Below are 14,159 nucleotides of genomic sequence, written 5' to 3'. Positions count from 1 at the left end.
CCATTATAATGATCTTGTTGTAATGGATGATTTATTTTGATGAATAGTTGATTACATGTAATGTGAAATTGATTATAATCAATTTATCATTGAATTAGAATAATAAATATAGTGTGCATACCAAATGAACACATATCGACTTTATTTGTTTACGTGGCGATTCTTAATTGAATAACTATATCACCATATATTATTCTATATAATATAGTATATAGATAGTATTTAATGAGTACAAATATATCACAAAGGTGCATATTTATTATTTCTAATATATTTATGTAGTTCTCGTAGTTACTAGTGCTTGTTTTAGAATTGCCAAATTACTACTGTCCTTAGTACGTCACTCTTACAAGTTATTTTATGAGATATCTTTAATAATTCTTAAAATACAAAGTAATAAGGTTGCCAATCTCTTTTATTTAAACTGTACTTGAAGATAAAGGCAAACACAGTGTATAATGTAAGAAATACAAAAATAAATATAAATAAACTGAAATTAATGTTTTTTTCTACGTCTAAAGAAAGTAGACATTGTTCTTACTTTACATATTAAGTAAAAGAGATATCCCATTATTTAATAGTTATATATATTATTATATGTTTTTATATACATATATTCATTCTTCCTACTGGGTAGTACATCCATTCTCTTGAAATGCCAAAATACAATAAAGTACACACAAAATACAAAAGTAAAAATAAATACAAAAATAATGTTACATATTGCTATGTCGTATACTGCCACTAATAAAAATAAAAGAACGACCCATCTTCACAGCGAATAAATATACAAAAGATGTAAGAGATAGGAAAATAAAAATGAAAAACAAAAATTAAGTGACAAAACATAAATAGAAATTAGCATAGAACGTTTTCTTAAAATGACTTTTTCAAGAAAGATAATTATAAAGTGACAAAACATAAATAGGAAATAACATGAAGCGTTTTCTTAAAATGACTTTTATTCCGCGCCATAGAGAATAGTAGGACGATCAAGTTTGGATTTATCTGCAGGTGAAATATCTTCATAAGAGTTTCCCAGTTTTCTCTCAGTTGGTTAATGCAAAGTTTCCGACGAGATTTAACCTTCTACGGATCTAACCTAGTACTGTAGTTCGCAGTAGGGGCTGTTATGTCCGCCGATCTGTTTATTCTGGGACTGTACAAGGGATGGAAAAGCGTTCGATCTTGTTCCAGCCACTGCGTTTATCTTTGTTCCTCGCATCGAGATCTGGCTCTCGTTGTTGTTGTAACACGTATCTCGACTTATTCCCACTCGGGTCACAGCTGACTGTTCTCACATTCTCGAACGACGGATAAGCAAGCAGAGAATTCGCCCCGAGAACCATTCCAGCCGGTTCTTGTTGGCTTTGCTTTCGCCTCGATAGTTGGAGAACCTTGGTTCCTGTGGAACCTGCTGGCTTTAATTAACTTTTTAGGAGGATGCCGCTTTAATTAATGGTTTACTTTATTTTCACTTTTTGCAAACACGACGCGGGGATACGAGGAGGAAGTATAGCTTCGCAGAGAATTGATCGACGAAAGGGACGCGAGATGAGATAAAGTTACTATAGAAAGGTGAAAATAAATTGCTTTTGAGGGACGAAAACGCTCCATCATACTGCAATATAAATTCAGAGTTGGTTGTAATTGTAATATAAGGCAAATAAAAATTTAATTTAATTGATTCCTTATGAACTGTTCCTGTTTGGACATTTCGATTTTGTTGTTTTGTATTTAAGCTGTTTTACTGGTGTTGTAAAATGTTTTAAAGAGTGAAGGGAAAAGTAATGTAGTAAAAATCATAAAAATTGTACTTATCATTTATTTTGTATTATATCGACCTACATGGTAACAAGTTGTTACTAAGAACATGAACAAAAATATTACATAATAGTACATGGGCTACTTTCATTGTCACTGTCACGATTATAGATGGTTATCTAATTACACTTACACGTATTTTCATTTAATTTTCAAATATGAACCAGATGTTAACTGCTTAAAAATATATACTATTTCAATTTTCCATTATTTCGGATTTTTAATTGTTAGCAATTCAAGAAATTCTAATTGAAAATTATATGAATAAATAATGGAAGCTCAGACGTGGTCTCAATTTAGTGGCTCTAGCGATTGAGTTTTTAAAAAATTATAAGCAGTTTTTTTTAATAAATCCATAGTGAATAGAAATTATTTGTTTTATTATACTGTCACAGATTTTTACTTCGACACTGCGATATGTTTGACACCTGTACTAGTTGAATACTTGAACATTGATGCTTTATTCCTTAAAAATATAAACCTAAAATGTACTGTTTTTTCGTTCACCAAAAATGAGAAACCTGAATCCAATCCATCTAATAACATTACTGACCCAAACAATGATTTCCTTGTGTTTAATTTTAAACTATTACTATTTCGCTATTTTATTTACAAGTTTGATATTGTTGTTGATAATTTACTATCATTACTTACCATTCTCTAATTTATTTTAAACTATCATTTTTATAAAAGAAGTAAACAATGTTGATTTTAGCACATAAAATGCTAGTCCTTTTCTATTACCATTGAAGACAGCAATTGTCATAAAATAAGTCTCTAACAAATATCTTAGATAAATGTTTTCCAGACTATTTTTATCGAATCTTAAAGAGGACTACACATTTCAGTTCAGAGCTGACCTGAAAAGGTCTAACTTTAAAGAATTAACTTTAAACATTCGTCGTCTTTGTCGCGCTTAATTATCGCAACGTCACAAATTATTCAGCGAAATTTATGCAATTTCGCTCGCAAGTTTTCGACGCTGGGTGGTTAAAAGTTCTCACAGTTCCGTGCGAAATTCGGTGATCTAATGCGAACTCCAACTTCCTGACGATTTTTGTGGAAGGATACAGAGGCAAGTTGCGTGGCCGCGAAACGTAAACGAGAATCCCGAGAGTGTGCATATACAAAATTGCGAAATAGCGAAGAATATACACTGGGATACCGTTAAATGAAAGTTTAATCTAATTAACGAAGTTAGGTTGGAGGCGCGACTCTGCGGGATAAGTAGTAATATCGATTCCGACTTTGCTATTAGTTTCCAATTTCGTTAGCGAATACGCTTTACATTGAAATTGCAACGGTAGCAGGCCATGATGTATTGAACCGTCGAATTTGAAGTCAAGTATCGAAGGAACAGTAGATTTAAATGCGTGAATGGCTGGTATGATTTACTTCAGTAATTCTAATTTTTTCCTAAATGGGGCTTTTCAATCAGGACTTTTAAAAATTTGTTTTTTAATAAAACACAAATGGTATAGACTACATTCGAGTTTTTTTATTTTAAGTGGAAGTACACGTAGTAACAATTCAACGTGAAAGATATTTAAATGTTCACCACGACTATTACTATTCTGACAGGCGTAATTCGTTATTTAAATGTAGTTTTTTTATATAAAATACATCAATTGTATACAATTTTTCCATCCTTTACTTAATATAGTAAATAAAATATTTTTGTATTCAATTGAAAAATGTATCTTTAAGACCAGTTATTTGACTGATAGAAGTAAAAATACACTCGCCATCAAAAAAATAGGGACACTTCTTCAAAACGTCATAACTATGGGAGTTTTCAACCGATTTTCGTGAAACTTCGTCAGGAGTAATATTGAAGTGTCCTCTGGGTGTGTCCAAAGTTGCATTGGCGAGGGTTGATTAGAAGGGGTTAATTCACTCCTTTAAAGGGAGGCGCGTCGAAAAACGTCACTTCTGAAAGTGCCAGGAGTAATGGAAAGGGTTAAAAAAATTAAAAAAACTTTTAGGGCGACTCTCTTTGATGCCCTCAACAAAATGCACCTCTTGAAATCCCTCTCGGACACCCCCCCCCCCCCCACAAGCCCCCACCACCGCTAAAATCCACAATTTTTTGACGACAGTCTCGATTTTGGACTCAATGCATTCTCTGGACTCCCCTGATCCAGACCGGACTCTAATTTAACATGGTCTGACCACGTACGGCTGCAGGCCCTCGCGCCACTTCTGAATGCGGGCTCCGTCCGGCCCACTTATTACTCTTTCAAATCTGCTCCGATTTGACAACGAAAGCGTGATTAAAAAGATCTGATTTTTTGGGGATCTGTTAATAAAGCATTCGCGCGTCCGAATCCACGAACGGCGTTGACGTGGGGTTACTCGTTCACCCTGCAGATGGGCTTGAAGTTGGAAGCGAGTTTTTTTAAAAACTCGACATTTTCGTATTTTATTGTCATTCACGCGGGAAAAAGACATCAAAACTGTGTCGCACCGATGCCCTGGACTGTTGGACATGTAATCCACGCAACGAAACAACGTTCCAACCCTTGCACTTGGGGGTGAACCACCCCTACCTCTGCCCCACCTCCTCTCTTCAGTTCGGGGGCAGTTTTCGAAACGGGACCTTTTCGGCATTCATCCTTAACATATCGACAACAAACATGGTGAATTTCATCGCCCTCCGATGTGTGGAAGTCCTCCCTTACGAAGGGGGTTGAAAAGTCGCTAGCTGTTCCACCCCCTCAAACGGTGCATATGGGGTGCACGGTATGGGTGATGGCATTTTCTCGATCAGGAGAACCCAGAGAATGCATTGAGTTCAAAATCGAGACTGTCGTCCAAAAACTATGGATTTTAGAGGGAGTGGGAGGTTGTGGGGGGTGGGTTTGTCCGAGAGGGATTTCAAGGTGTGCATTTTGTAGAGGGCATCAAGGAGAGTCGCCCCAAAGGTTTTTTTTAGGGGGGTGAATTAACCCCTTCGCGTCAACCCTCACCACTGCAACTTTACACATGCCTAGAGGACACTTCAAAAATACTCCTCACGCAGTTTCATTTCAATCGGTTGAAAACTCCCATAGTTACGGCGGTTTGAAAAAGTGTCCCGCTAATTGTTTGCATTAGTGTATACAGATATATAAGTAAATTATTTTCCATCATAATTAGCTTAATCCAGGCCACAAATGACCTTCCGAATAGATCATTGTATTCGTCTTGAAATACACTTATCAGAATGTAAGTCAAAAAACATACCATTACCTTTCGAAAGGGACAAAAGTGAAATAATATTCATTACTTGTAATTTTAATTCGACGCACGAAAAATAAGTTACATACAAATAAAATGTTTTCGATTATTTCAACTTAGCTTACAAATAATAAATTACATGAAACTTCATGTTTTAATGGGAACTTTAAGATTGGTGATGTTCGTAAAGTATAATAATATTTGGTTCTAATTTCGAAGGATGTAACATGTTAACATCATGCAAAACACAATAGTCGTGCATTCCTATTAACTTTGATTAAACGAACATAATCCTAGGACAATTATTGAAATTGATGGCAAAGCCTGCAAAGTTGCAAATGTTAATCTAATGCGTTAAATTAAAAAAACTAAAATATTAATCCTTCGGAAAAGTTGCGAATGAACAACTTAGTACGGCTGAGTAGTAAATTCCAAAAAGAGTATTTCATAATGCTGGGTACACGAGTACTCTAAGCAAAGTAGGACAAGCTGATAATAAATATGAAATAATTCAATAATGGTGAAAAATTGTATGATATCATAATCAGTAGATAGAGAATAAACTTATTCTTTGATTCGTAGAAAGATCTCATGATTTATCACAGAATGTTTAATAACTAGAACTGTTACGGAAAAGCTAGCTGGAATTATTTAAGTAAGCGTAATTCAAAACTCGAAATATTTTCTGACAGATATGTGAAAAAAAAAGGGATACACTTGTGTTACGAAGCGTTATGATACATAGCTTTGCAGTTGGAAGCGACGGCCTAAAACTAGGCCAAATAAAAAACGCTGCAAGCACAACGATAGTGATAAATATGCTAGTTGCAGCAGAGCCACAGAACCGTAACAGAGATAACTAGACATCCCAACTCGCGAGATAAAATACACTGTACGAAAGTTATGAGAATTTTTATTAGCGCATGAAAGAACGAATGATTTTTTTTCCGTGTAGTAGAATTTGAAATGACCGTCTTTACTGTTCTTTTTACGAGGTCCTTTATTTAATAAAATACTGTTGCGGCACATTCTTATCCTGGTTTTGCTTAAGACATTCATAATGTTACTCGAAACGCTCTTTTGATCTGCTGTAAAGCGTTTCGCGAATTTGTTAAAAATTTTTGCAAATATCTTAGAGGCAAATTACGTCAAATCCAATTCGAGTTTAATATTTTGAGTGGCAAGAAAAAATATAACATCAGTTGAATGACTTATTTATTACAAACTTCAGAAACGTTGATGTAATAGAATTTGCTTCTGAACTGTAGAAATCATTCTTTTCAGTCATTGTACACGACATTGTATACTTGATAAGCTGCATTCCCAACAGTTGGAAATACTGTTTTTATCATTTTCAAACAAACACCAATTATGTTAGAAAGTTATAAAAATATCTAACTGCTATCACAAAATAATATTTAACAAATGCTGATACATAGACTTTCTAGCAAATAATTTTACTTTTTTCATAATATGATACTGATGATGATAATATGATAATATGAATATGATAATATGATCATATTGATGATAATATGATAATATGAATATGATAATATGATCATATTGATGACAATTGATAGTACCATCAACCTGAAATATGAAAGTAAACGCCTCACAAGTTATGTGCAAAAAAAAGCTCAATTCATATAGGGTTAATAAGAATCAATATTTAGTCTCAAAACAAGCCCTGATTATTTATTAATACATCTCATCTTTTGAGTTTCAATCATCTCCAACATCTGCAAACATAAAAATTATATTTAGTTTTAAATTTACAAAGTTGATTACTTGAAAAACCATGATGATATTTTCTCAAATAAAAATAATAATATTACGCAACTTACAAAAACTGAAGATGTCAATGAAAATTTTAAATTGAGAATTACGAAAGAATTTGAATTAATTTATGACTCAAATAAAATTGCTAAACATATTTTGTCGAGCGTAAAGGATTAAAAGTGGTAACGTCGTTATCATGACCTTTCTCAGAACATTATTCACCGGTACTGAACTATTCAATTATCGTTTGCCGCGCACCTGCCGTATTTCCTTCGTCAAGCAGAATTCGCAATACACGTTTTGCTAATATCGCGACTAATAGGAAGATAATCGGCTTGCTTATCCTAAGTACATGACATTCAACGCGATAATTAGTATTCAAGCGTACGGGCTCTATCGCACAGAAAATTCAATTATGGGCGAGGATAACAGCTAAGTAGAACATCGATAGGTCCCAGAGATTTCACTTGTCACTAACAAGATCTGCACGGCCGGCCATCAATTGTAGCCAGTTACGGCGAGTCAGAGCTAAGATATACTACCTTCGCGTGATGTTAGAGCGGACGTAATGAACGACGTAAATCACCGTTATGATACGTACCCGATTTAGCGACCCTTATTACGAAAAAAGAGGAACCGATTAATTGGACCCCAACCGTCGGCGTCGCTGCGCGGAATGTCAATAATCAAGTTCCAGTTGCGAAATCAATCATGATCGAAATATCATATTTATCGTCACGTGCTCGGCATTTTGTCAGGTAAACTTTTTTATTTAATTGGAACGGAGATCTAATTTCCTTGTGGCCTTCAAATTAATTACACTTTATGTAGCTAACAGTGCAACGGTTATGCGCAATAATTGGAGTAATAATCCTATTAGTCAAATTAGTTTGTATTACTTTGCTTAATTAACCTAATGTAGACTGTTTAAATTAGCCGCGCAATGTATGAATGTGAAGTTGAGCGAATGAGACGAGTGCAAATGAGAGAGAGGGAGAAAGTGTTTATAAACAGGCGAAATGCCTAGCAACGGCAGAAGAATTCGGAAGATTGTAGAAGATTGCGGAAGAATACAGAACGAGAGAGAAATAGAGTTAGTTGTAAAAGTACGTAGTTTGAAAGGTGTTTTCCTATACGGCGTCCCGATTAATTTATATTTACAACACTAATATGAAACGATTTCTACACATAAAACACATAAAATCGAGTCATCGCTGGCATTCCTTGTGTTCATTCATATTATGTTACATAGTTTGATTTGTACTTTGAGCAACTTTAGAAATTATTTGATTTGAGCAACTTTAGAATATATTAACCCTTTTAGTGCCAGGCGAAAAAGAGGTGCCTATGCGAGAATAACCGGTCGAATTTCACGGTTTTACTAGGGTTTGGGAAAATGTTCATAAAAACCAAACAAGGAACAATATTTACATGATTTAACAAGCAGTATATTAAGGACGAAATAGAGAACAAAACAATGACGCTAGTTTTTCTAAATTCATTGAAAATTATATAAATGACAAAGGTATAAAAGGTCATGAAGAAAGTAAAAGTATCTTACAAAACGTATTTGCACATACAAAAAGTCATCTTTTCATCATAATTTTTTATAGACCATTTATTACAAAGTATATACTTTGCATTTTCAATACATTTTGTAGTGTCGAGGTACGACACCGTGCCGCCGAGATTCCAACGCGGAATCACGGGGCGAATTATTGCGAGTTATTCCAACAGAAAATGAAAGGATGGGTAGGAGTTAGACAGGGTAATAAACATAAGCTCAATTGAACCACCAACGAAGAAATTTAATGGCTCATTTAAGGGGAAAACCTTTCGGTAAAAAACCCCTTGATGAATTATACATCAAGTCATTCGGTACAAATCACATACAATATCGCACTCAGAGATCGAACTGCATTGAACCCATGTGTGTAAGTGTGGGCGACGCGGGGGTCGGCGGTTCTCGCTGTGTCGGAGAGACCGAGCTCACTACCGCGTCGCAGGCGAAAGATTCATGGAATCTATCGTCGAATATGTTGCATTGACGATGCAAGATGAGCTGGATCGTCGCAAGTGTTGATCGACGGTGCGATCTCGTTTAGAACGGTCAGGACGTTGCTGGGAACGTCTTGCAGAGCAATCGGCCGATCGGCTTTATGTGAGATTAGACGTAGGCGTGGTGGGCTCGAATCACGAACGGGGAAGGAGATGAGAATCGTACGATGCGATTGTTGTGTGCCTTATCACGCAGCATTGGTGATTCGATCACCTTGAATGTGCTGTAGAAGCGAAATATTGCGGTAACACGTCGAAATAGTTCGAGTGAACGCGATGAGTTGCTAGATGCAACGATATGGATTCGCGTGGATGCGAAGAACGGAATTCTATGGGCAGATGCCAACATAGAAAGTGAATTATGCCTGAGCGTGGCTCGTTAGCATGAGAATCCCTGAAGAAGATCAAGAGATGATCGTTAGGTTTGGAGGGAAGCTAAAAATGTGGACAAAGTCCGCCGAAATGACGTCGCCACGTGGTGGTACGCGATCGCGCACACGAGGTCGTATCCGCGTCGCGTAGGGTTTCGATAGCGAAATAAGGCAATTAACGCATCGGGCGTTGTTGAATCGAAGAAATAACGCGATCCGTGAGTCTATTGAACGCACAAAAAGAAGCGATGTTGCTTCATTTTTGTCGATTAGGTGTTCGCGCCGCATGGCGTGGCGATCGAATCTATGGAGGTACGCGTTCTTTCATCCGTTTTGGAGATGTCGCGTTAATCGCTTTAATCGCGTTAATCGCGTTATTAATATTACATAACAAAAATAAAAAATAACTCGAAGGTACATGGTAAGTGCTGGACGGATTATCTCTTCCGAAATACGTAATTGTTATAGGTAATATAACATTGCTGAAACAAAAAAAACGAAAAACTATTTTTTTTAATTCTCTCGTAAAGAAATTAGATAATTTATAACATATTATAAATTTGTTTTGAGATAGAGTTCTCCTGCAATGCGAATAATAAAGCGCTACGAGGCGCGGGCCGATATATCGACTCTGGCACTTCTCACTAGTGCAGCGAGGACCGATATATCGGCCTCCGGCAATAAAAAGGTTACACTTCAAAAAAGTAAAAAAATTATGCCAAGTACATGAAAAAGTGGAGGACTCGAGGAGTTATCATTGAAAAATAGAAGTTCCTCATAAAAAAGTACAAGAAAATAGAAAAAGATGTGAAATCGAAATAAGCTGCCAGATGATTTGCCTAGATTTCCGCGGCCTGAAAGTCAAATGCTTGGCGTGGCCAGGTAAGGCATTCGTAGATCATCAATACCCATACTTTCTCTCTCACAGAATTTCAGGTAATTTGTCAATTTAAAACTCTGAGAATATTATGAGTACACTTTCATTGTATTGCGTTTTAAAATATTTCTAAGGTCATTCATCGACGCCAATACCTTTACTCTCGCAAGCTTTCAGATAATTTGTCAGTTTAAAACTCTGACAATATCAGTACACTTTCATTATTTTGCGTTTTAAAATAATTCTTATTCATCGACACCTTGACCTTGCCTGGCCACGCCAAGCATTTGACTTCCAGGCCGCGGAAATCTAGGCTAATCATCTGGCAGCTCATTTCGATTTCACATCTTTTTCTACTTTATTGTAGTTTTTTTTATGGGGATCTTCTATTTTTCAATGATACCTCCTTGAGTCCTCCACTTTTTCATGTACTTAGCATAATTTTTTTACTTTTTTGAAGTTTTTTATCGGATCTCACTTCTTTTTACAAATCATTTATTATATAGAATCTATTTTAAATTTATAAAAATAAAATTAATATTTCTGTAAACTCTGCATAAGAAGTCTAAATTATTATTATTTTTTTTAATTAAATAAAGTAAAATAAAGAAAGAGGGGATAAGAAAAGCGAATATATATATATTTCATATACATATATTTCATATATATATATATATATATATATATATATTTCATATAATTTATTAATTATAAACATTTATTCGTTCAATGTATAAATAATTATAAATACCTGCAATTTTTTTTCTTGCTGCAAGTAATTTTAATGTTAATGATGAAATGACTCCATTTCTATAAGCTCTACATAAAAAGTCTAAATTCAAAACACTAGTGGTATGGATCTATTCTGTATGAATGAAGATATCTGACAATTCAGATTTTGACAACTTACCTTGTAATGAAAATGGATAAACATTTTACAACAGTTGTTGCAATTTGTTAACGAATAACCTCCAAGCCTGCGGTTCCCTTCATTTGTATAAGCTCTACATAAAAAGTCTAAATTCAAAACACTTTGGTGGTATGAATCTATATTAAAAACAGTTTTCTGTATGAATAAAGGTATCTGGCAATTCAGATCTTGACAACTTACCTTGTAATTAAAATTGTTCTACAGTTTACTTTACTGGCAGCAATTTGTTAATCTCCAATGTTGTGGGCCCCCTTCAGTTCCACAAGCTCTACATAAAAAGCTTAAATTCAAAACACTTTGGTGGTATGGATCTATATTAAAAACAGTTTTCTGTATGAATAAAGGTATTTTGCAATTCAGATTTTGACAACTTACCTTGTAGTCAAGATCGATCAACACTTTACAACACTGGCTGCAATTTGTTATTAAACCCTACATAAAAAGTCTAAATTGAAAACATGTTGCTGATATAAATATAATTAATAATGCAATAGTGTAAAAAGTTTTGACACTTGGGAGGTTATGAATGATGACATCTGTTTCGACTCTCGACGCTCGGTGGCCGACGAGCCATGCCGAACCGAATGATTCCGAGAGTCGACGAACGACACTCGGCTTTTGCTTAGCTCCTATTGGCTAAGGATTGACGACAGGGAAATCATACGAAAAATACCGTTTCTGACAAATTCATGACATGATATTACGATATCTCAGTTGTTCGTGGACCGATTTGATTGATTTTGGTTTTATTCGAAAGCTTATATGCGGTTTACATAAGAAAAATACCTTTAAATTTAGAAAATATTGCAGGCGTGTTGAGATATTCATGAAAAAAGTTTCAGGTTAGGTTAGAATGGACCATCCATCTCTCCTGTAAAAGATACGTGGTAGCTCCAACGCCATATATACGCGGTGACGAATAATTTTTCATGTATTTGGCGCTGAGACACTACCGCGTCTCTAGATATAACAGTTTTATAAGAGTTTAACAATCATGTTTCACGTTTTTGTATTATATAGATCCATAGATAATAATTATGTTTAATTACTTCTATATATTTTATATATTTGAATTCTATAAACTTCACTATAAAAATTAAATTTATAAAATACTTTTTACGATCACACAGTGTTCCCCTTTTTCCTTTACGTAATTATAATTTTCTTTTGTTCGTATTATTTATGGTTGAAAAGTTATACCAAACGAGTTTATAATGAAGACTTCATACTGATATTTTATTATTATTTTCTTATCTATAAGAACGTTTTAAACAAATATTTGTTTGATGTATATATGTGTGTATATATATATTTTTTTTTTCGTTTCAATAAATAATACTACTATATAAATAATAATACTTTCCTCTTGTAGTTTTGTCTGGCATGCATTCGTTACTTGCAAAAATTGTAAAAAATGTTTTTAATAAATCATAGAGTGAATTAAATTCCAGATACAAAAAAAAGTTATAAGCACTATATCTTTGCTAAAAATAAAAAAAGTCACTGAAATAATTTCGTTCATAGTTAGTGACCATGCATCATCACATTTTTCATGTAATTTCCTTGTATAATTATCATTTTCAATTAATTTATATTATATCACCAAACTTCTTTTCTTGTGCTCATCTTAGTTTTTATCATTTTTCATTTCTTCTAATTCTACCAAACAGTGGTAATCCATTCAACACGACATGTCGTAAAATATCTCGATGCAATTATCTGTATTAACTACTCACACTTGGCAAGCTTCCTATTAAATATAAATTGTCACGTTTCTACTTAACTAACTTTTCTTCGATCCACTATTCCCAGGTCGCATCCACGTTTCTCTTGATTATTGGCCTTTCGATGCACCCGTTTTTGGCGCAACAAGGACAGAGAGACAGGGACAGAAGAGGTTACGAGTCCTGCGAGTCTCCCAGGCCCAGCCCTGCCGCGTATCCCAGGCAAGGAGCAGCAGTCTTGGATTATTTAGCATGAAATGGACATCTTCTGGCCCGGTACGTAATATTAATATAGTCTCCAGCACTCGGTGCGCCAGAGACAATGGCGGAGATTCTGTTGAATGCAGTAATCAGAGGGCAGACTGCGTCCTGAGGGACTTTGCCTCGGCTCCGCTAGGTTGCCTTGCTCCTCTCCTCGCGTTCGCCGTTGATCCTGCAGAAACAAGATCCGGCTGCTCTCTTCCGCCCCGGACGTTATCCTTCCTTTTCCACGAAAACTCTTCCTCTTCCGCTCGTCTCGCTCTCTTTTTCCATTTCGTGCTCTGTGTCAGCGTTAGCCGCTGACAAGGCTCGTCACACGACAGACTCTATGCTATTTTTAAGCTCATTGATTTTAATTTACAATCGGGGTGTATTCAGCTGAAGTAGAACGAGAAGTATAGAGAAGCTAGGATTCGAGGCTTAGAGTCTAGTACCTAAGCGTTTTAGATTGCCCAGCGTTGTGTGTTTAGCAGAAGTAGAACACGTGAGAGGGAAGGCTAGGGTTAGAATTGCTTAGACATGGCTTAGAATTTAGAAGCTACGTCGTTTGTCTTTGGTGAGCCATTCGAGGTTCATATTTCATTATCGGTCACTACTTTCTGTGCAATCTATGTAGTTCGTTTAACGGCTACTTTACTCGTTTCAATAAAAGTGAGAGAAAATTGAGATTCTCTAAGGTTAGTTACAAGAAATTTATTTACTCCATATAATGTCCTTTATATCAAATAACTTTTGTACTTTTAAACATTTTTCTGATAACTTCATCCCCTCGTGAAGTATATAACATTTTAAATAAAATACATTATATATATAATGTAAGAAACGTTGCCTGCCTTGTTTACGTTTCCATTAACCCCTTCGCGACGAATCCAGAATCTGCCTTAGATAAACGTGCGCATGCAAAATGCACGTTTTAATTAATATCCGCGCGTTTTAATTAACGTTTCATAACAAAGCGTGCATTAATTTATAACTACTCATCGCGCGTATATAGTATCCAGATAAAGAGATACGAGAGAGGCTTGACGAACAGGGACGGTAGAGGAGCGTCGTCGACAACGTCGTCTTCGTCATCGTGAGAATCGCGGGGCTGTTACCACGACTGACGGGTT

The 14,159-nt window shown here is 35.3% G+C and overlaps 1 protein-coding gene across 2 annotated transcripts in view; it reads left to right on the top strand.

Annotated features, from left to right (window-relative positions):
- LOC128877001 (uncharacterized) overlaps positions 1 to 13,659 on the top strand; it is a 76,175-nt gene extending 62,516 nt beyond the window's left edge. The window contains exons 1-2 of one of the 2 annotated variants that reach the window (XR_008457174.1): positions 7,417 to 7,583; positions 12,875 to 13,659. Coding sequence is in view for 1 of the 2 variants with exons in the window: in XM_054123902.1 (XP_053979877.1) it covers positions 12,875 to 13,042 (168 nt within the window). In the remaining variant the exon portion in view is untranslated. Of the gene's footprint in view, positions 1 to 7,416; positions 7,584 to 12,874 lie in introns of those variants that run through there. The other variant, XM_054123902.1, reaches the window with a different exon arrangement.
- Positions 13,660 to 14,159: the final 500 nt, after the last annotated feature.

The sequence above is a fragment of the Hylaeus volcanicus genome, chromosome 5 (genome assembly GCF_026283585.1).
Source record: "Hylaeus volcanicus isolate JK05 chromosome 5, UHH_iyHylVolc1.0_haploid, whole genome shotgun sequence".
Taxonomy (NCBI): domain Eukaryota; kingdom Metazoa; phylum Arthropoda; class Insecta; order Hymenoptera; family Colletidae; genus Hylaeus; species Hylaeus volcanicus.
This window is presented reverse-complemented; position numbering and strand designations above follow the sequence as displayed.